The 24,486-nt window shown below is 42.3% G+C and overlaps 1 protein-coding gene across 3 annotated transcripts in view; it reads right to left on the bottom strand.

Annotated features, from left to right (window-relative positions):
* The window catches only part of WDFY2 (WD repeat and FYVE domain containing 2), a 179,064-nt gene that overhangs the window by 25,386 nt on the left and 129,192 nt on the right, over positions 1 to 24,486 (bottom strand). For all 3 annotated transcript variants that reach the window (XM_059143771.1, XM_059143770.1, XM_059143772.1), the window contains exons 5-6: positions 18,846 to 18,996; positions 11,394 to 11,506 (exon numbers count right to left, since the gene is read on the bottom strand). In XM_059143771.1, coding sequence (XP_058999754.1) covers positions 11,394 to 11,506; positions 18,846 to 18,996 — 264 coding nt within the window. The remainder of the gene's footprint in view (positions 1 to 11,393; positions 11,507 to 18,845; positions 18,997 to 24,486) is intronic.

The raw sequence follows: 24,486 nt of genomic DNA, 5'->3' as shown, positions 1-24,486 counted from the left end.
CCCTGCCGCCACCTAACAGCACTGAGCAGCATGGCTAGTGGCACACAGGCTCTAGTGTGGTCTCCTGAATGAATGAAGGAGCAGAGGAATGAAAATACAAACATTTTTTTTTTAATCCACAATTCTCGTTATTTGGAACTCCTCTACCAGACTTACTAACCCTTCCAAGTTAAATACTGTTCCTCCTTTTGTGCACCAACGCTTCTTCGTTCCCTGCTGTTCCACTCCACGATTACCACATTCTGGGGTTTTAAGTACCCATGGACAACTGTGGTCCTGAAGCAGCTCATCCTTCTTCCACAGGAATCTCAGAAGACCAGCAGTGGCCTAACACTGTGTCACGGAGCCTACGTCATGCACCTCACACCCTCCCATCATGCAGGTCCCAGATCAGCTCACATCATCCCAAGAAGGGTGAGTGCAGTACAATAAAGAGACCTCATTCATATAACTTGTATTACAGGAGATTTAAACACAGTATGTCCAGGGCTCCGTATTGTCTGTAGTTTCAGGCATCCACTGGGGGTTCCTGAATTTGTCCCTTACAGATTGGGGAGGGGAAGGGAAACTATGCTATAACTTTTTTTTTTTTTTAAACATTCTTCAGTATTTGACAGTGTAATACACTTCAAGATATTCTATCCCGTAACACACGTGATTTATTCCCACACAGTACCCAAGTAACTTACTTGGTTAAATATCCGTGGCAGAGTTAGCCAGCTGTCTAGCTTGAGACCCACTCCCCAGCCATGAATGGACTGCTCCATGGAAAGGTGCTCTCCTGCAGGGACCATATTTATGGGCCCTCTTGTATCTAGGGGGCATGTCACCAGATCTGAGAAACTGAACCCAAAAAGTAATCTGTGTTCCTTCCAGGCCAAGGGGGTTAAGATGTCCCTTTTTCACTTTCTCTTCGCACCTATGTCTCAAGGACTCTAAGACTCAGGGCATGGAGAAACCACATTCTAGAAGAAGCCAGAGTCCCTGAATTACCATATGGAAGAGAGACATAATTCAAAAACACCTGCACTGGGTTGTAATGCAAGCATGAAATAAGGTGCTGCATTAAGCCATTGAAATGTTAGAAATTGTTTATTAGAGCAGTTAGCATTAACTATTAAATGCCATCTATTTATTGGGATATACAATGAGACTGGCCTAAGGGGCACCCGGGTGGCTCAGTCAGTTAAGCAGCCAACTCTCAATTTCAGCTCAAGTCACGATCTCAGGGCCGTGAGATTGAGCCCCACGCAGGGCTCCTCACTCAACAAGCAGTCTGCTTGAGAGTCTCTCCCTTTCCCTCTGACCCTCCCCCTGCTTTGTGTCCCCTCCCTCTAAAATGAATAAATAGATCTTTAAAAAAAAATTAAGGCTGGCCCAAGAGGAAGGTGAGAGTCACCACAGGCTTCATAAGTCAGGAAATAAAAAAAAAGTTACCGGTATGGACTGTTAACACTGATGCATAGTACTTAGAATTGGAGAGGACCCCGGTTGGAAAACCAGTGTACCAACCAAAGCAATCTATTGTACACTCTGAATTGTTTTTTTCCAAAAGTGTATCTGAAGTCTAAGCACTTCTCACCACCTTAACTACTACCATCCTTGCATGAACCACTACCAAAATTCTTGGCCTAGAAAATGGAAAAGCATGACACGTATTTTCATGGAACGCCTATGGGGGCAAAAGGCACTCTCAGATATTGCTAATGAGACTGCAAACTAGCACATCAGGGAAGGCCACGTACAACAAACAACACCTGCACTTGGCTTTTAATCCAGCAATCTCACTCCCAGGAATTTATCTTGAAGATACTGTCCCCATCCCCACGGAGTAATAAGAAGATACACATGCAAAAGGAGAATGCTCACAGAAGACAGTGGGTGAGTGGACTATGGTGTACTCGCTCAGTGTTCTGCAGCTAGGAGAAACGATGAACAAGATCACTTAGGAGGACAGCAAGGGATTTCCAGGATACACTGCAAAGTGAAAAAGGCAAAGCACCAAAAAAATAGCTACATTGTGCTACCTTTCATCTAAGAAAAAACTGCTAATAAGAAATGAATGAGCTCAGCTACCTTCAGCAGGTGCACAGGAATAGCAATGGAGAGGGGATGAAGCAAAGTGGCACTTTTCTGAGTATATTTTTTTGGTTTGGTTCTGTATTTTGGGACCATATTAATGTTTCACATACTCAAAAATAAGTAAATAAAATCAACAAGGGGTATGTTTGGTGGGGGGGTAGGGTATGGACCCAAAATAGAATATGAACAGAAACTAGTGAACCTAACTGTATAACAAATGAATGATGCAACCACAATGAAGCGGGGCAGGGGGAGAACTGACAAAAGTTCTTTGGAAAACAGCAATTGGACAATACAGCCTAAGGCAAAATATAAGATTTGTACACAAACATAGTACTTTAGTTAGTAGGTCTGTATATGGGTTATGTAGGTCAGCAATTCTGCAGCTATTCCATGTTTATTTTAGGACTGAGCAAGTAAATACATGGAGGATAACGAGGGCTGAGTTTCTCACTATCATCATAGCTACAGCTGTTGGGGCGGGGGGGAGGTTAGAATAAACTCTTTGGTGTTACAATGGAATTGGAAGCATCGGTATGAACTCACGTGTGTGTACACACACACAAACACAGAACACACAGAAATAGTTAGAGATGTGTGGGGACACACATACATTTCCTAGCTCTGTCTACCGAGAGGGCCTAGAAGCTACGATCACCCCACCAACAGGTGCACACAGAGCACCCAGATTCTGGCTTCTATATATTATCTTTTCTTCAATGAAAGAAACAATGGCTGAATGGATAGTTAATTCTAGGACTGAGGCACAGAGTATGCAAGATGAGCCAGGAACATCATGTGGTATCAGAAAGTGAAGAGGGGGCGCCTGGGTGGCTCAGTTGGTTAAGCATCTACCTTTGGCTCAGGTTCCTGGGATCGAGTCCCTGCATCAGGCTCCTTGCTTCTCCCTCTGCTCCTCTCCCCTACTTGTGATCTCTCTCTCTCTCATGCTCTCTCAAATAAATAAAATCTTAAAAAAAAAAAAAAAAAAAAGTGAAGGGACAGTCAAAAAGTCACAAAAGCCAGCATGAAGAAGCCATTGGTCAAATCCGGGACAATTTGAGCAAGAAAGTAAGTTGAGTGGTAGTAACAAATTCTCACACATAGAAATAATTAAGAACTCGTGAGCCATATTGGTATAAACAATGGGAAAAAAAACAAATAAATATGGGGGAGAAGTAAAGTATTTCCTTATAAAAAAATTCCAACCAAAACTGTAGAAGAGATAATGACTAGAAAAAGCACAATCTGGCAAACACCAGAGTCATAACTGTTTCTAGTAAGAGTCATCAATGGAGTCTCAGGGGAGACTCCAGTAAAATTACTGGACAGAAATATGATGAGAAACAGTATTTATACAGTTTCAAAATACTTCCTCGTAAAATACTTCTGAATTACAAAGGCTGACTAAAGTGGAGAAACTTGGCAGACACTACCTTAACCAAATGATCAACATTAACATCACCAGAAACAGGATAAATCAGTATCATGTGCCTCTTGACACAATCCACTGAGAAGGACATAACATCACTTCCATAGTATTCTTATAAAAAATGCATCACCTGAATTTAACCATGAGGAAACAACTGACAAACTCAACTGGAAGGACATTCTGGCTAGTACTTAAAAACGCCAAGGTCATGAAAGACAAAGGAAGACCAAAGAGCTGTCTCACGTTGAACGAAACCAAGGCCATGTTACCACCGAACCCAAGTGGTCCTGGATCAGCTTGTGAACACCCCAAGGGCTCAGGGTCTTCCACTGCGCTTCAGTTAAGAGTTGAAAAAATGGCAGAAAAAGCTTCAAGATGGGGAGGAGGAGGGGACTGGGGAGAACAACAAATAACTCCTGAGGTCCGTCCCAGTTCTAGGTACATGTCCTAACAATGGTGTCTCTTGGAGGCTGGGGTATAAAGCACAAACCAGAGTGCTCAGTGCAAATCAGTGCAACCGGCATGTACTCTGCATCTTCCACAAGGCAGACACCAGGTTAAGTTCCATGGATATAATCAAATAAAGACTCAGATCCTACTTCAACATAAACGGAGCCTAAGAACGTGGGATTAGTCTGGAGAACAAGAAGGGCATGCATGCTGTGTTTGGTGGGGCATTCTCTCACGGAACACGGGGCTACTCCCTCTGCCTGGAGTGCCCGACTTACCTTTGATCACTCAAGTAACCCTTTTCTTTCTTCAAGGTGGAGCTCAGGCGCTGCTACAGGAAGCCTTCCCCAACACTCTCAATTCAAGTGAGGTTCCCACTGCTGTGTGTGTTTCTATCCTCAAACTCATCCACTGCATTGGAACATTATCAGATATATATCTCCCACAGGAGACTTTACATTCTGTATCTTAGTATTCAAGCAGTACCCAGTGCCTGGTACACAGTAGGTGCTTAATAAATGTTTACGCACCTGCCTGTGAGTTGCATGGCAGAGAGTAATGGGAGACAATAAAGAAGATTAATAAGCCATCACTGCAGAGGCGTCTGGCAGAGCCCTGGGATGGGGGCCAATGGGAAGGCAGCACACGGAGTCATGTGTGGGGCAGTGGAGGGCACAGAGGACTGGAGAGGAGAGCTGCTGACAGAATGGCCTCTTCCTTCCCAGGAGAGTGTTCCAGCAGCCCTCAGCTGATACCTTCCTGAACAGTCCTTACAGATGCTTCGGGCAGCACAGAAAGGCAACCCCCGCCAGCGAGCCTGCATTCCATAGCAGCACAGACCTGCATCTTGGCACAGTCCTCACCCACAGTGTCCTCCTTGCTCTCCATATATAGGTCGGAGAACAACAGTGAGGGGCTACGGTGGGTGTGGGTTTCTGGATTTATGATATTTCAAATCACAAACATCATTTCTTCTATTTCATTTTACTTCCCTTCAGATTCCTCCATCTTTCTGCTCCCCCTCATTTCGTGGTGTCTTTTACCTACCTTTGACCTGCATAATATAGGACTGCTAAAGCAGTTTCCAACAGAAATGAATTTACTCTTAAAAATAAATGTTTTTGTCATAATAAAATTTTCTATTTTCTCATAAATGAAAAATTACATAATATCCCAACACACGGATGTACCTTATTTCACTTACTGTTACATTTTTTCCCAACTTTTAATTATTATAAATTTTGCTAAGATGAACATTTTTATTTGTAAATCTTTGATCATGTTCCTATTTAGTTAGAAGAGATTCCCAAACACGCACCAGATCAAAGAATAGGAAAACTTTTAGAAATTTAATACGTGTCACAAAAACGCACAGTGAACTCATTTTTTAGAGGCTTTTACAACGTATCTTGCAAAAGCTAGAGAGACTATGTGAAGTGTTGCCAAGTTGGGGCTGGAAATGGCTGGGTCTGTCCTTACTGGTGTGACAGTAAGTGTCCTTACTGGGCACTTTGCCCAGAGCGTGCCATCCCACCTACAAGGTGAAGAAAGTGTGCGGGCTTCCTGTGACGACAGGAGAGCGAGGAAGCAAGTCCCCAGAACACAAGGTCTCTTGAATTAAATCTCTGACCTTTCAGCTGCTGCATTTTGCTGAAGCGAAGAGGCTGCTGTAAAGCTAAACATGCTCTACCTGCAGGCGACCCCTTGCTCCCGAAATCCACCAACAGACATGCTGCTGTCTCCTTGCCGCCTCCCCAGGGGCATCTCCAAGCACTGGGATCTCTTTCTCCCCAGACTGCTCGAACCTCCAGTGCTCCTGGTGTCAGCAAACAGCATCACCATCCACCCAAATGCTCCCAACAGAAACCCAGGATGCCCCACCCAAAAGCCAAGTGCCACTTGATCTCCTAAAAAGGCCTCCCGCCACGCCCACGGCCATCCTCCCAGTCCAAACAAGTGGGGCTCTGGCAGCAGCCATCCTTCAAAATGATCTCTGCACATCCATTCTCGTCCCCCCGCAATCCAGTGCCACCGCTGCCACACTGACTTGTTAGAATGGAAAGCAGGCCGCCGCCCTGCTCATACTTCATCACTGATGTGTGATGTGTGATGTCGTGTGATCATCACTGATGATCTCTGATTGTTCTCAGGCACTGTGAGAACAATGGCCGTCGTTCTTCACTCACATCGCCTGGGAGTTCAACCTCTATTCCTCGCCTCTGGCTTTCCACACCACCCACAGGTGGCCATACGGCTGCTCACACTTGCCCACTCCCTTCCAAATACCTGTTTCACACACCTGGGGCCTATTATGATCTCATCCCCTGGGTAACTCCTCTTTTTCCTTAAGGTTTCATTCAAACACCACTTCCCTGGAAATCTCCCATTAGCGCCCTGGAGAGGGAAGCCCTCTTCTTCTTTGCTTCCGAAGCAGCCTCTGAGGGCACTGGGGCATCGCGATACTTGCTGCACTCATAACCTTTTGAGGAACTACCTGTGTTTACTGGTTTAATGATCGCATTCCACGACTGCAAGCTGAGTAGGCGAGCATTATGTTTGTCTGATCCACCCCTCTATCCCAGCACTCATCACGCGGAGGGCTAACGATGCAAATCTGCGTCTACTAGATGGGAAAGCCTTCACCATAAACAAAAATCAAGTTTTCAGCTTAATGATTTGAACTTGAGTATTGGCAATGAACTATACCTGTCTTTGTTTCAGTTATTTTTGTTATAGTTACACTGTAACTTTCAATAATTTCCTTAATAGTCAATGAACAAGTCTGTGTTTAATTTTTTGTTAAACAGTGTGCTTTGACAAGTTCTATTCAACCCCTTCTGTTTTTAGTACATTCATACTTATCAAAATAACCCTTAGACATAAAAGAAAAAAGTTACTTTACTAATACTATGGATTTCCAATGGTTAAAATCTGATTCTCCCATCTGCCTTTGTTCAAGTCAGTAGGACTTTTTGGTAGAAGTATTTTCTGATTTCTGCAGAAATAGCAAAGAACTATGATACCTAGCATTTAGTTCCAGAAATAAAACCAACAGAGGGAGCAAAGGAACATAAAACTAGTTTCCTAGGTCCCCATGGATTAGTAAATGCTATGTTGGCCTGTGGTATTAGGCCAATGCCATCTCTAACCCACATTTTTATATGACCTTCTGTACTGTAACAGAGAGTGATGGATGAATGGTTAGGACTCTGTATACATACCAGCCTGCGTGTTTCTGAGTTTGGATCTGGACTGATAAGACCCCCAATATCATTCTTTAATGGATCTGGGTTCATCTTAAAGTCTTTGTTTTGGGGGTAAGGGAATGAGATTAATCCTTACAAAACCCCTTTTCCCAGAGTTTGGGACCTCTCAGGGCCCAGGATGGGCTGAATGGAGAGGAGGAGCTCAACAATATGTCTGCATCATCAAGGAATCTCGTAGACATCCCTGCTCTGGCTACAAATGAACGAGCTGTGCTATAGCCAGACTGGCGGTGGGTGCAAACCAGTGTCTATGGATAACAGTAGTAAGCTGACTATGTGACCTGCTACATTTGCCCTCCTGTTAATTAGCAACGTTCCTGGGCCACATCTGGTCTTCCTCAAAGATACTTCATGATAAAGTCATAAAAGAATGCTTTAAACTCTGAGAAAGGTAAGGCATAATGCCAAGTTGACATTTTATTATTCGGACTAACCCAGAAGACAGGAAACCCTCGGGCCACTTTTGGATCCCCACGCAGCAGTAAGAAACAGCTACACCCCTTTTCTGGCCTAGAGGCAGCAACAGGGAGCTCAGAGCACCACCACTCTCAGCCATACAGTGAATGGCTGCCTACCAAGGAGCCAGGCTGGAAGCCGCCTCTGACTAAACCAAGTCTGGGAACTACCCAGTCAGGTCATCGGCATGCCGAACTCAGAACCAAAATTTCACCTTGGGCCCATCCACTCCTGGCTTTCCCATTCCTCCTGCCACATTCGGAGGGGCAGTTTCCTACTAGCTTTCCAATTATGTTCTCTATTCTGCTGCCAGAACAATCTTTTAAATTCTGACCAGGTTAACATCTTTGCTTAAAACTCTTTTACAGTTTCGCATTGACGTCAGGCTACTGCCTCAGTGATCCAAATGGACTCTCGCTTCCTTTCTGGCGGCCCGCCACCTCAGACTCAGTATGCCAGCCAAAAGGAGTTACTGAAGTTCCCAGGAGAGCACACTCTTGCCGATCTCCATGCCTTGGACGACACTGGTTTTCTCCGCCTGGAGTGCTCGCCTCACTTCTTTTTCATGAACTCAACGCTCATTCCTTCCCAAATATCTGAGGTTAAGCAACACCTCTGCTGAGAAGGCCTTCCTGACAGACTCCCAAACCTGTCTGAACTAAGTGCTCATTCTGTGTTCCTGGAAGTGCCCTGTATCGGCTTCCCCCTGCCTCTGCCGCCCTGTCACTTTTTGGTTCCTGTCTCTCACCGGGCTGTAAAGAATCTGAGGAAATAACTGTACCTTTTATTTCTACGATAGGGAGTAGTGGCTGCGATCAAGTAGGGAGAGCAATGCGTGTAAAGAGACCAGGGTCCAGGGCAGAACTCACCAAAAAAGATCACTAAGAACAGTCAGAGAAGGGGAAGAAAACTGGGAGAGACTGTGTCATGGAAGCCAAAGGGAGGGCCGTTACAAGCAAGAAGGAAGGGCCACGATGTTTAACGCTGCAGAAGGTTAAGTATGATATGGTTTAAAAACACGTCCACTGGATACAGCAACCAGCGGGTCACCAGCCACCTTGGGGACAGCAGTGTCAGAGAAGCGAGAGACAAGCCAAACTGCAGATGGGTGGAAGGCAAATGAGAGGTGAAGAATTTGAAGCAGCCGGAAAATGACATTCTTTGAAGAAGCCTTGTTGTTTGCCACCACACGAAGACGTCATGCCAAGTGAAAGAAGCCAGTCACAAAACCACGCAACCTGCAGGATGCCTGTGAGGCACCCAGAGCAGGCAAATCCATAGAGACAGAAGGTAGAATGGTGGCTGCCAGGGGCTGGGGGTGGGGGCATGGGAGTTAGTGTTTAATGGGGTCAGAGCTGCAGTTTTATAAGACAGAAAATGTTGTATAGATGTTGTATGAATGTCCTTAATGCCGCTGAGCTGCAAGCTTAAAAATGATGAAAACGGTGAGTTTTCGATTATGTACATTTTACCGTAATTAAAAAAAAAAAAGAAAAGAAAAAAGCAGCACAGCTGTTACAAAAACTGCCTCAACAGGATACAGGATTGAGAGGGTTCTGTTGGTTGAAGAGAAAGCCAAAACATTTAAGCACGTTAAGACACTGAGAAGAATGAGTGAGTCAAAGGGAGACAAAGGGAAGAGTTTTTGATGTGGAGACCCCAGGAGAATCGGCCCCGGGCCAGAGGACAGGAGACTCCTCAGTGAGGCAGGAGGGCCCGAGATGAGGAAGGGGTAGAGGAAGTGTGTTTACTGGGGAGGAATATAGGGCAAGCAAGAAAAAAAATGTTTTAAAAAAAGATTTATTTATTTGAGAGAGAGTGTGAGAGCACACAGGGGTATGGGGGGGTGGGGCAGAACGGGACACAGAGAGAGAAATCTCAAGCACTGAGCGAGGAGCTGGGGCTCGATTCCAAATCATGACCAGATCTAGAGTTGGATGTTTAGCTGACTGAGCCACCCAGGCGCTCTGAAGAACATTTCTGAAGCTTCTATCTGATCACCTCTATTCTTCCTTGAAGGAGGAGCTGGGGGAGGGAGCAGGGGCTCAGGGAGAGCAGTGAAGGTCTGGAGCAGTCCCGGGGAGTATGGAGGGACTGTGGAGGGGCTGTGTGGAGGGACTGAGGTGGCACTGGCAGGTGGACTGGAATGCTGAATGGGCAGTGGTAATGGTGGCCTGAGGCTTACGTGCAACTTGCCGCAGCCCCACGGGGACAGTGTGAATGGGGCACCTGAACCAAGAGCACTAGGCGGCTCGTGGCTGAAGTGACACCCCTCTGGAAAGCAAGAGAGGATGGGGCGCAGACATGGGGGAATGAGGGACTGAAGACTGACTGGTTAACACCGACAAGAGCAAATGGGGCCAGAGGCAGAGTTTACAAAAGCTAAAGATTAGAAGACTGAGTCAGCAGTGAAACAAAGAAGTTTAAGGTTCCTGTGGTGGGAACAGTTCTGGGTCCCTATCAGGCCAAGCTTACCCAAGGTATAGGTGGCTAAAAAGAGAAACCCAATCAGGAAAGACCTGGGTCCTATCCACAGTAGATGCTTCTATGTGTTGTTCTTCCCAGAAAACAAAGATAGTTAAATTTATCTTTTAGGACTCTTTTCCCCTGGATTCAATTTCTTCTTTATGCATTCCTTTTTTCCCCCCTGAGGAAATCCCTTATGATAGGTACTGTCCCATTTTACATCCCTATTCACCTACTTGTATTCTTATATGCCATCTAAACTCAGTATGAACCTTATTCTGTACTAAATCATAAGTTGGTAATCTGCAGGAGACATAAAAAGCCCATTAAGAACCATGAAAATAGGCAGTGACTCATTTCCCAGGGTCAACATCACATATTAAAAATACTAGTAAAAACGAATTATTATTGGGGCACCTGGGTGGCTCAGTGGGTTAAAGCCTCTGCCTTTGGCTCAGGTCATGATCCCAGGGTCCTGGGATCCAGCCCCACATTAAGCTCTCCGCTCGGCAGGGAGCCTGCTTCCTCCTCTCTCTCTGCCTGCTTCTCTGCCTATTTGTGATCTCTGTCTGTCAAATAAATAAATAAAATCTTTAAAAACAAAAAACAAAAAACAAAAAACCTGAATCATTATCAACTATTCAAGTGTTTCAGAGGCTAAGCATGGATTATTTTATATTACCTTGCTTACATGATCCTGAGATCCTGATTCTCTCCCCAACAAACAAATCCTAAATAAAAGAAGAGCCCAGAAGTCGTCAAAAAGGAACCTGTACCTTTTTATGTAGCCTAGATACACAATGAACATATTTTTTTATTTCACTTGTCTTAGAAGTGGGGGAGTCTGTCTTGTACACCATCTTCTCGCTCCAAGGATGGAAAGGACAAACTGAGGCAGCTATCTTTTCAGCCTTCGGGGTTTGTGCAGTCGCCACATGGCCTTAAACAATGTCTCATCAACATACGCCAACACTAGCTTTCTCCAGTGCGACAGGACACAGAACCAAATCACCAACAGGTCTGAAACAGACTGGCTCCTTTTTTGTGTGTGCACTGAAAATTGTGGAAAATTTCTGACACTGTATCTTACTGAACCATTCTGAAATCAGTTAAATGTATCATTCCTATCTGAGCACACTGTACTCTGTCACTTTCACAACATGGCAACCGAACGCCAGAACAGGCGGCCGGTGATATGTCACCGTGAGTGCAGCACGTGGAGATACGGCTTGCAGTCCTACCTGTGTGTCCTCTGAATGTTGTAACCAGGGTGCAGCTGTCTTGCTCCAGTTTGAGGATGGTTACTTGGCCTGATTGGTCACCAATAAACACATGCCGGGTTTCAACATCAAATCTATCATGGAAACATTAAGGATCGTTTCTCAAAATTGAGTGGAGGAATTTAAGTACGCACATACATACATACATACATAAACCCAAGAAACATGTGAATCCCATATTTAGAAAGCTTGGATGTTAACACTAAAAGATACAAAAGTAGACACAATGAAGTAAAAGATGCATATTATGGGACAGTAAGACATCACATGGTAATGTCATTCCTTATAACATTAATTTATAAATTTAACATAATCCCTATAAAAATAACAGAGCTTTTTTTTCTCTCTCTCTCAGTGCTGGGGAAGTTTATGTTCATATAAAAACTAAATAAAAAAGAAGAGCCAGGAATACTCTGAAAATAAGAACAATGTGGTATGTGATAGGGGAAGTTAGCCCTACCAGATAATAGAACATGTTACAAAATCTCTGTAATTAGAAATGTGGTATCGGTGCATAAACAGACAAACAGACCCCAGGAACAAAACGGCCAAGTCTAGAAACATCAACAACAAACAGATATCAGCAGCAAAGCCAAAAGACAAACTGGAAAAAATATTAGTACCTTAAAAGGCAAAATCCCTAACACAAAAAGAAAAATCAAGAAGAAAGCAAACACAAACCTAACAGAAATGGGTAAAATGTGTATGAACACAAAGTTCAAGAAGAAATGGGAGATGAAAATGAAAACGGTATATGAAAATGAAAATGTGTGAGTCAAAGCAGACCTGAATGCTCGCCTTCGAAAGACTGCTTACAAGGCTGGGCTGGTGTCTCACAACGTGGATTTCTGGAGGGTCCCACCTTTAGCAGACAAGAGTGGCTCCCTGTGCCTTAACTGTACATAGAATATGGTTTATGCCAAATACCTGCTTTCCTACTTAGTCCAGAATTTCAGTACCTGTCAGAGAGAGGCTGCCTACGTGACTGGTCTCCAGTACAAACCTAAGGCACTGAGTCTCTAACTAGCTTGTGGGGTTGATAACACCTAGTAACGCCACATCTAGAGATCTATCCCAGAGATACACTGGCCAAAGTACAAAATGCATGCTGGAGGCTATTTGGGCCACACTATTTTAAATAGCTAAAGTTTGAAGGCAACAAAAAAATTCCAACAAAATGGCACTTACTGAATTAACTAGGACATGCCCATGCAATATTGGGGGGGAAAGGAGCTCCATATCATAAGCAAACAGACATGGAGAAATTTCCAGGGTATATTATAAAGTGGGGAAAACAAGCCAAGGTATTTAAGCTACACTATCTTTGCCTAAGAAAGAGAGGGCTAGAGAAGTGTGTGTGTGTCTTGCAGGGAGGGGGGTTGGGGGGTAGACTTATTTTACAAAAGGAAGCTCTGGAATGATAAATCAAGATCTCACACAAGTGGCTGCCTATGGAGAAGGGAGAATCGAGCTGAAGGGACAGGGATGGTAATGAGACTTCTCTTGTCATAGTTTCCATTCTGGAATCATGTCATTATTTTACATATTAAAAATATGTATAAATTTAAAAGAAAAAAATCCCCCAAATTGACAACAAAGTAAAATCAATGAACCTAACTACCAAGTTGGTGATATAACCACAGTTAACAGAATTATTCAAGTGACTCTAAAATAGTGTTTCAACTGTACATCCTTGGGAGAATGTATTCTGAGGACAAGGAGAACTGCAAGGAAATCTAAAATCTCATTCCGTAGTCTTGTTGCTATAATACTGCTATTATTATTTTGAAACAGCTTAAATGTACCACAGGATAAAGTAGATATGCTAATGTTTTAGAAGACAAAATTTTCAGCTCAAGGTAAAAGAATCAAGTACAAAAATGAAGTAGAAACCCTATAATGTTAAATCTGAATTTATTATATGAAATATTTAATTTTCTTTTCAGAAATAGACACACATATATTCCCTAGCTATCTCTGAATGCTACTCCTCACTAAAAGAAATGGCTAATTCAGGACAGGGACAGGAAAATACAAGATGAGGTTAAGACATGTTGTATCAAAGGCTCTCTATCAAAAGCAAGAGGGGGGCCACCTGGGTGGCTCAGTGGGTTAAAGCCTCTGCTTCTGGCTCAGGTCATGATTCCAGGGTCCTGGGATGGAGCCCCACATTGGGCTCTCTGCTCAGCGGGGGGCCTGCTTCTCCCCCCCATCCTCCTTTTGCTTCCCTCTCTGCCTACTTGTGATCTCTGTCAAATAAATAAATAAAATCTTAAAAAAAAAAAAAAAAAAGCAAGTGAGATTATAGCAAACGACACTGGAGCCAGTATGATGGAACGCTTACTGGCCAACAATGGGACAATACTACCATCAAAAAAGGCAAATTACTGAAACCTACTGGATATATTATTTAAAAAAAAAAAAAAAAAAAACCTTAAAGGAGTTTATAATAGGGGCGCCTGGGTGGCTCAGTGGTTAAGGCCTCTGCCTTCGGCTCAGGTCATGATCCCAGGGTCCTGGGATCAAGCCTCACGTCAGGCTCTCTGCTCAGCAGGGAGCCTGCCTCCTCCTCCTCTCTCTCTCTGCCTGCCTCTCTGCCTGCTTCTGATCTGTCTGTCAAATAAATAAAAAAAAAAAAAAAAAAAAAAAAAAGAAGGAGTTTATAATAATGCTCAAAAAGAAAAAAAAAAAAAAAAAAAAGACACCTACTGGAGGTAACCAGGGCACTGAATCTCCACTCTGAAAATGAGCAATTAAAGATAATTAAGAATTTATGTTGCTTTTCCCATACTAAATGTATCTCAAATAGCCCTAGTTAAATGAGGGAAAGTTCTACTTTATAAAGAATTCCAAATAACACATGTGGAGTAAATGATCTGATTACACAATCGCCATTTTTGTGACCCTAACAAAAGAACTGGTTCAGGAGAGACCAATAAAGGCAAGGCTGATGAGCGGGTCAAGTGCCACAGCAACCCCGGGGTCACCACCTGAAAAACTGACCAATATGGGCCTTGATGGCAAGGGGGGACAACCCATCACTTAGGTGCCTCCTGCTGCAAGCACTAGGAACCAGACAGCACAACCACAAGCTGGATCTGAACTGAACCAAGACTGTAGAGGTAACCCCCAGCTTACAAAAAAACCATGGGAGAAGTATAGGTAGAAATGATGAAATGACATCATGAAGAAGCACAGATCACTTCAAAACGCGGGGCTGCCTCCAGGAACATGGACTCTGTACCTCCAACAAGTTATAGGAGGATTTAAAAAAAAAGGGAGGGGTGCCTGGGTGGCTCAGTGTTTTAAAGCGTCTACGTTTGGCTCAGGTCATCACCCCAGGGTCCTGGGATTGAGCTCCGCATCGGGCTCTCTGCTCAGCAGGGAGCCTGATTCCTCCTCTCTCTCTGCCTGCCTCTCTGCCTACTTGTGATCTCTGTCAAATAAATAAATAAAAATCTTTTTTAAAAAAAGGTGGGGGGAAGGAGATCACTGCTCTAGACTGAGAGATTTAGGATAGGACAACCATAGTCAATTTGCGAACTGTGTCTGGACCCGATTTCAAGTCAACTCACTGGAAAAAGCCAGTAAGTGAGATGTGAAAATGGATCAATTATTCTATAGTATCAAGTAATGGTTATAAATTTTTAGGAGTCATAATAGCATCGTGACTACTGAAAAATTCTGTATTTTTCAGTGGCACACAATGAAGTTGGTAAGGATGAAATGACATTAGGTCTGAAATTCGTTTCTGAATACTCCAGCAAGGAGAGAGAGAAAGCCAAAAAGATTGAAGAATCAATCTTGGATCTGGAGAGTATGTGAGTGTCCATTACAGCCTCTTCTCCCAGATGGTGCATGTTTTGAAAATTTTCATCATAAAACATTTTTTTAAAAGTAAAGAACAAGACACCACAGATTCTCCCAGTCTCAAGAACAAGGGAGATATACGTAAAACAACATTAAGATTGATGTGGACTAAGATCACCTTACATTTACCTAGATTAATTATAAGGACACAGATAAAGAAACAAACGCACTCTGATACCCAACAGTCTTTATGATGGCAGGTGAACAGTAGCAGTCTCGTAAAAAAATATAAATGCAGCAAAAGCTATTTGAAAGAGAACTGAAATAATAAAATTATAGTACAACCTCAAAGCCAGCATGACCGTCATTAATATAAAAATCAAGATAATCTTATAGCTTTCCAGTACTCTTGCCCTGAATATGAATAGATCTAAGAGACTTCCTGGTGAAAAGACCTTGTCCTATATAGGGTGACATCCTGGAAATACCTACAACATGAATAGAATCTTGAAACGGAGAGTACCTTAATTATTTCTGCAGAAGCATGAAAAACGGGATTGAAACACAGTCAAATGACAAGATTAAAAGCTGACGCTTAAGTATTCACAAATTTAAATACTAGGAAGTAAAGGGACGGAGGAAAACAGTTAAATTTCCTAACATCAACCTGCCAGGTGACTTTTGGGAAATACCTCCACTCTGCTGGATTTAGGTGTTCAAAGGGCTAGTGGAAAGATGGTAATACCCAAGTTCTAATCCTGGTTCTGGCAGTCCCTTAACCTTTCTGAGCCTTGGATTCTACACTGTGAAAATTGGGAATTTGGTCTTTTGGTTTTTACTTCTAATTATTGTTCTGAGAGTGAGCAAAGTAACATTATGTAGAAGCACTAAATAAAACTTTGGGGAACTGCAAATTAAGACATTTTTCTTTTTCCTCTGCTCCTCGCTCTCCTCTCTTCCTTTCAGTTACTGTTGTTACTGTTCTAGCTCTCTCAATGCTTGCAGCTTCAGACCTTTAGCCAAAGCAACCAAAGATTTTGAGGTTATTCAGGATCTGGTAATTCGATTTTTGAAAGGTCAGTTTCTTTGTCTTCCTTTATTTCTCTACTTGAATTTTGGTTATTTCCACAGTACTTCTCCCCCTCCCCTGTGAGGCCGGAACAAAGGGAAAAAAAGGCTAACTCAATCTGATTTTTCTCTGTTGCTGACGTGGATGAATGACCGCTTGAGTTGGAGATGGGAAAAAGGTGGTTCATCTGTGGAAGTTTCTTATGTAACACCACCACTGTCCACTAGAAAGAGACATTAGGGTACTGATATTATTCTGAATATTTTACGTTGTTTCAGCAGAACTTCTTCCTTAAGAAACCTGTAAGTATGACAGGTGGCAGAAAGAAGAGGAAAGAGGTGGGATGGAGGATTCCCATGAAGAAATGTGTTTAAAAGTTGGATTTTAGTGTGAACCCCAACATTGTATGAGTATGTTTACACTGTTAACAATCTGTGCACCAGGCACCTTCCAGAAAAAACCCTCCAGCTCTGGGAAAGTAGCATGTTTCCCATACGACACCCTCTGAAAAAGTAACATGAAGTTACGCATTGTGCACAGAGCATCGGAAACTTATCAGAGATAGAAGGCTGTAAGGCCATTCTTAAATCAGGAGTAAGGGCAGGCACTGTGGCTCCAAAGTCAGAGCTGGAGAAGCAAAATGTGGAAGGTGAGGGAATCTTCTGGAAGAGCCTGAAGCTCCCCTCCCCATTAACAGCAAGGCTGAACTAGATGGTTACACTGGGAAATGAACCCAGAGGCTTTTACACACACACACACACACACACACACACACACACATACACACACACTTCTGATATCGGATCACATGATTTTTTCAGCTTGGTAAACCACATGGTGTGGTCAAAGGAAACAGCTGAAAAATGAAGGTGACTTTAGAAGATGCCTAAAGAGAAGGGTCAGGGACTACCACAGTCCGGAGACTTTCGATTCTGGGCATTCGTGTTGTTTCTCATTTTCAGATAGCTTAAAAAGTAAACTTCTTCTTCTTAAGGGTAAGATCTGCCTTTTTTCTATATTCCTTGGCTTGGCTAAATAATAAAGAAGATGTATCTTTTAGACGTAGCTAGTGATGTAGAACCTGGCATAGTACGAACAAATTCTATTGACGCCATTCTGGTCTCAAAAGGGTAACATGGTATGATGGGAGAAAACAGCAGTGCAGGGCAGAAGACCTGGGTTCTGGTGACTTTTTGACATACTAGCAGGGTGGCTGCAGATAAGGCAGGAGACCCTTTCTGTGCTTCAGCTGACTCATCTGTAAAATGAGGAGTTGACCCAGATGACCACTAAGAGCCTTTCCAATTCTAATACTGTAAGAAATCAGTCAACTACGACAAGAGAGTTCATATATTTCAGGCATTAGACTTATGTCAACTGGCTTTTAGAAAGTAAACTCAGGTTTCTTAACAGGGGGTATCACCCTCTCAAAGATAAGTTGATCCTGTTTGCTGCTCCTTATCACTCTCATTTCTGGCCTGCTTGTCAACTTGCCATTTTTAAAACCTTCCAGGATGGCCATCCTTAGTTTCATCATCTTGCTCTTCCAAGTGAGGAAAACAAGAAAGAAAAAGAGGAGTACCATTAGCTAACACACACATACACACACACACACACACACACACACACACACACACAATACAGCTACTGTCGCCCGTCTGCAAGGAGACAGCAAAGTACTTTGTCAGATTTGTTGAGAATCACTGAATAGGCATTTTATAAATATGAGATGAACATTTGAAAAGCAAGTCTTACTACTTCTTCCTGCTTTTGCTGACAAGTGATCTGTTTCCATGTATTCCCTCATTCATCACAAGGTGGAGAATGATTCTCTGCTTTTTAAACCAAGAAGCCCAGGGCCTGCTGTTCCTTACACAGCAGCATCACCGCCCCGGGCTTCACAACAGTCAAGCCCGTGTATGCTGCAGCCTAGTGGGCTGGATTTGAGGATTACCCAGCATAAGGGATATTCACACCCAGCGTATAGGTCTAGAAACTTGGGGGATAAGAATTAGTATCATTCTACATATCCTGGAAGGGCCTTATACCTGGAACAAAGTCTGTACTATTACCGTATAAATACCAGCTAACCTGTGGTTGTGGCCCTGTAGCTTCTCCATAAATATTTTAAAATAAATAGGATTCCGGTGGTTCTTCACAACCTTAATATCTGTATGCAAATTACTTCTGTAGGTAAAGGCTGTCTTTCATTGATGGTTTTATCTCCCTGTTCCAGAATTCCTTATGACAGCTGAGGCTCAGAAATCTGGACTGGGCCCTGTCTGGATGTCAGAGTCACCTTACAAGCTGCTCATCAGCAGGATCTGTTATTTGGGGGGAAATTACCTCACTTTCACCCACCTCCGTGAGGACCCTCCATGATTTGTGTTACCAGTCAAGTCAGTGAGAATCTTAATTAGCAGGGCAACTCAGCAAATAACAAACTTTCAAGTTGCACATACCCAAACTTTTCATGAAAGAAAGGAGACAACAGCTAAGTTCCCACCAAGGGATTTTTGTTCAGCAAAGGATACTGCAGGCCCGAGGCCACGGCACTGGTACGGTAACCTCCCAGGCGTTGCCCACTCTCCGAGCAGTGCCAGGCAAACTGCTTGTCCTGCCCCGTGCTCAGCACCCACTCCAGCTCCAGGACAAACAGGATCATCGTCACTCTGCTCTGATGCGCTAAAAGCCAAGAGACAAGAAAATAACCCATAAAGCATCATAAAGGAGATTGATAAAGCATGGTCCACAGAGACGTGACACTGTCTTCTCCCCATCCCAGACAAAGCTGGAAAGTATGGACAGACATTAGAAACACACCCCGGAACAGTGGTTCTCACTAGGGGGAGAGGTATACCACTGTACACAGGCATGCCTGAGTTGTTTTAAAAAAAACAAACAACAACAAAAAAAAATACTATCCATTTCCTCCAATCCCTCTCTTTCTTTCCCACCTGCACCAACCCCAAGTTCACCACCATCCAGAAGTCCCTATTACCAAAGGGCCTGGGCCACCTCTCTCAGACATAATAGAGCTGCTGGACTGGAGAGAGTCAGTCTCAGTGTGATCACAGAACAACAGAACACATGAGGTCTTATAAGAAAGTCACCTGGGTGAGTTTATGCAAACTTAAAAAAAGTACGGAGCACTACTGTTCTCCTTTTGGTGAAGTGTGGCTTACTATAAACCCACAACAAAGTTCTAGATGAATTTTCTGTAAGAAATCAAATGCTGGGAAGGAGGGCAGATTTACTCCCAAGTGACATGTAAAAGAGAAGGAAATCACCCTTATATCAAAGTATACACACATGTGATAAGGAAGGCAAATCTCCCAGGGTTGCTCACACACAGGCAACACCATCACAGAATTACCGTATCACACAATTTCACAGTTAGAAGAAACTGCTCATATCATCTACTCCATCTCCCTATTTTACATATGGGTAAACTCGGGCACAATGAAGTTGAGTAGTTTGGCCAAGATCTCATGGCTTCTCAATTATCAAATAAAAATCCATAAAAATTTGTTTTTTCTTACACAGTTCCAGAGAATGAGGCAGAGGGTGCCCATGGCTGTTGAACAGAGCTGACTGGGATAGACAAGATCAGTAACCTGAATCTGGACCTCACTGTCCCTGTGCCCAGGAGCTGGCAGTGTGGTAGGCAAGAGGAGACCCGTCATGAGCGGAATGACGTGATAGAGAAAATACCAGTGTCCCATTCTGATCGTGAAAACAGAGTTAGTAGGGATGGACCAATGCAGCTCTACTGACAATAACAGTATCACCTGCCAATTTCTGAGTGTCTAACAAGTGCCAAGAACTTACATATATTCTTTCACTTAGTCACTATAATGACCCTGCAAAAGTGGGTGGTTTCTTCATCTTACAGACACAACCTGGCCTTGGCAGGAGGGCCCTTTTACACTGGCTACCAAACCAAAGAGTACCTACAGGACAGCCATTTTACCGAATGCCTGATATTTTAAAATCTGATATTTGGGGGCACCTGGGTGGCTCAATGGGTTAAAGCCTCTGCCTTCGGCTCAGGTCATGATCCCAGGGTCCTGGAATGGAGTCCCGCATTGGGCTCTCTGCTCAGCAAGGAGCCTGCTTCCCTTCCTCTCTCTCTGCCTACCTGTGATCTCTGTCAAATAAATCAATAAAATCTTTAAAAAAGTACAATAAAATCTGATATTTGAAGCATCGAGTTTCTAAAGGGACACAACAAAGAAGGGGTATAGAAGCAATAATACCATGACTTCTCTACAGTAAACACCTGCCTGTCAGAGTATCAGTCACCATTCGAGATCAAAATGTTTGTTGTCTTTAACATAAAAGATATGACTTCTCAGAAACTCCTGAAGATCTTGTCATCAAATGTCCAATTCGAGCTCCACCAATGATGGAATCAAATGAACTTCTCTATTGCTTCAAGTTTCTCAAGTCTATTTCAGCAAGATGGTAGCCTCCAGCATTTTGTCCCTATCTGCCATCACTTTCTAAGTCTAAGGGGGAGGACGGCAGCCCAAAACAGAAGGGACGGGTTAAGCACTCTGAGCTGCCCTGATGTGAGGGGAGTAGACAGAGGCTCTCAAAGGTTGAGTGACTTGCTCAGATCGGCACAATGAATGATGAAACTAGAACTAAATCCCTAGCTTCTCTTTCTGTCAGGCTGGCTAGGACTACTGGAAAAACAAACAACAAAACATGCCCCCAAACTCAGAGCACATACTCCTTCTAAGGTGACAGAATTCTTTAATTCAAGAAGAAACCCTTTAAAGGTACACACATATCACTAAGCTGCAGAAACATGGGCTTGAAGTCTGGCCATACTTCTTGACTAGGAAGGCTGAGAGAGGACATCCTTGTCTTGTTTGTGATCATAGTGGAAAAGCATATCATTTCTCACAATTAAGTACAATGTCAGCTGCAGACTTTTGTAGGTATTTCTTAATGGAGGTGAGGAAGTTCGCCTTGATTTGTAGTTGGCTCTGTATTTTTATCATGAATAGGTGGCAGAATTTATCAGATGCTTTTTCTGCACCAGTTGATATGATTATATCATTTTACTTCTTTAGCCTCTTGTTGTGATGGATTACACTGATTTTCAAATGTTAAACCAGCTTTGCATATCCGGAATAAATGCCCTTGGGCATGGGTATGTAATTTCTTCTGTATATTCTTGGATTTGCTAGAATTTTTTAAAAGGATTATAACATCTAAGTTCATGAGAGTTACTGGCCTGTAGTTTTCTTAATAGTGTTTTTGGTTTTGGTATCACTGATTGTTTTTTAAAAAAAAGTTTATTGAGGTAAAATTCATCATTTAAATAATTGTAGAGTGTATCATTTAGTGGCTATTAGTATATTCACAATGTTGTACAATTATCATGGAAAAATGTTCTATTTATAGAACATTTCCATGACCCCAAAACAAACCCACATCCCCAATTCCTCCTCCCTTGTCCCCGGGCAACCACTAAATACTTTCTATCTCAACGGATTCTTCTATTCTTTTTTTTTTTTTTTTTTAAGACTATTTATTTGGGAGGGGGGAATAGCACTTAAGTGGGGGAGGCACAGAAGGAGAGGAACAAACAGACTCCCCACTGAATGGGGAGCCCACTGTGGGACTTGATTCCAGGACCCAGAGATCATGACCTGACCCAAAGTCAGATGCTAAACCAACTGAGCCACACAGACTGAGCCATACCTCCCTTATTCCTGACATTTCATATAAATGTATTCATACAAAGAATGGTCCTTTGTGTCTAGTTTCTTTCACTGACTTAATGTGTTTTCAAGGTTCATCCACATTGTAGCATGTATCAATATTTCATTCCTTTTTTGTGTCCAAAACCTAATTCATTTTATTGGTATACCACATTTTATTTAACCATTCATCCATTCATGGATGTTTAGGTTGTTTCCACTTCTTGCCTATTGTGAATATAGGCACAATGGCATGCGATCCTTCCTTCCATTTCTTTGGGGTATAAACTTGAAATAATCCTTGCTTGGTCATGATGTACTATCCTTTGTATACGCTGCTGAATTTGATTTGCTAAAATTCTGTTGGAATTTTTGCATCTGTTTTCATGGGGAAGGCTGGCCTGTATATTTCTTTTCTTGTACTGTCTTTGTCTAGTTATCATGTCAGATACCACCACTTCAAAAATCATCTGGAAAGTCTTTTTCTGAAGGAGTTTGTGTAGAATTTGTATTGTTTCTTCCTTAAATGTTTGATAAAATTTACTAGTAAAGCCATCTGGGCCTGGGGTTTTCTTTGTGGGAAGGTTTATTTATAAAGTCAATTTCTTTAGTAGATATAGGGTTATTAGGATTATCTATTTCTTCCTGACCTTTCACAATTTTTACTTTTCAAAGATTTGTTCATTTCACTTAGGTTGTCAGATTTATTGGCATAAAGTTTTTTATAATATTCCTTATTATCCTTAAATATCACTACAATCTCTAATAGTGTCACTTCCCTTATTCCTGATACTGGTGGCCTGAATCTTCTCTCCTTTTTTTCTGGTTTAAGTCTGGCTAGAGGTTTATTGCTTTTATTCCTCCTCTCAAAACAAACAACAGTTTTTGGTGTCATTGATACTTCCTTATTTTCTTTTTCTATTTCATGAACTTCTGCTATGATCTTTCTTCTCTTCTGCTTAAGATTTTATTTATTTATTTGAGAGGGACAGAGAGAGCACAAGCAGGGGAAGAGGCAGAGGGAGAAGCAGACTCCCCATTGAGTGGGGAGCCTGACATGGAGCTCCATCCCAGGACCCTAGGATCACAACCTGAGCTGAAGGCAGATGCCCAACTGACTGAGCTACCTGGATGCCCCCCTTTCTGGTTTCCTGATGTAGAAACTAAGGTCACTGATTTGAGACCTTTCTTTCTTCTAACATAGGTGTTTAGTTAAGTACTGCTTTAGTAGCATACCACAAATTTTGATACACTGTTTCCACTTTGATTTCTTCTTTGACCCATGGATTACTTAGATGGTCCATGGTTATTTAGCTTCCTAATATCTGGGGCTTTTCTGGAGATATTTCTGTTAATTGACTCCTGGTTCAGTATCATTTTGATCAGAGAACACACCTTTGAATTCTTCCAAATTTACTGAGACCCGTTTTATGGCCCAGAATACGATCTATTGATAAATGTTCTGTGTGAAGTTGAAAAGAATGTGTCTTCTGCTTTAGTTTAATGGAATGTTCTACAGATGCCAATTACAGCAAGTTGGCTGTGTACTGTGTTCAAGCCTTTTATACCTTACTGATTTTCTGCCTACTTATTCTGTCAATTACTGATATATTCAATCAATTATTGAGAGAAGTTCTAAAATTTCTGACTAAAATTGAGGATGTGTCTATTTCTCCTCCTAAAGTTTCATCAGGTTTTGCTTCACATATTTCAAAGCTATGTTTATTAAGAGTATAAACATTTGGGATCATTATGCCCTCCTGATGGATTGATCCTTATCCATTATGAAATAATCTCTGGTAATACAATCCTTTATCCCTGGTAATATTCTTTTCTCTAAAGTCTAACTATTATCAACATAGCCACTCCAGCCTTTTTTTGACTACTGTTTGTACTATGTATCTTTTGTTATCTTTTTACTTGTAACTACTTTATGTCTTTATATTTAAAGTACATTTCTTGTAGGTGGTTTATATTTGGGTCTCCTTTTTTCATTCAAGCTGATGGCCTCTGCCTTTTAATTGGCCTCAGACCACATACATTTAATATGACTATTGATTACTGGTAGGTTTAAATCTATCCCTTTGCTATTTGTTTTCTATTTTTCCCTCTTACTCTTTTTTTTTTTTTTTTGGCAGGGGAAGAGGAGTTCAGTGAGAATGATTTTAATGATTCCATTTTATCTCCTTGGCTGGCAAATTAGTAGTAACTTTTGGATTTGTTCTTTTATGGCTGCTTTAGGGCCAGAAGTATACATCTTTAACTTACCATAGTCTTCCTTCAAGTGATTCTACTCCACTTCATGTGTAGCACAAGAATCTTACAACAACAGCATACATTTCCATTTCTCCCCACTTCTTGGCTTTTGTGTTACTACTGATGTCAAACATTTTAATTTTACATGTTATGACCCTCATGCTACTTTATTACTTTTAGTTGAAAAGCAAATTGTCTTTTT

The sequence above is a fragment of the Mustela lutreola genome, chromosome 13 (genome assembly GCF_030435805.1).
Source record: "Mustela lutreola isolate mMusLut2 chromosome 13, mMusLut2.pri, whole genome shotgun sequence".
NCBI lineage: Eukaryota > Metazoa > Chordata > Mammalia > Carnivora > Mustelidae > Mustela > Mustela lutreola.
This window is presented reverse-complemented; position numbering and strand designations above follow the sequence as displayed.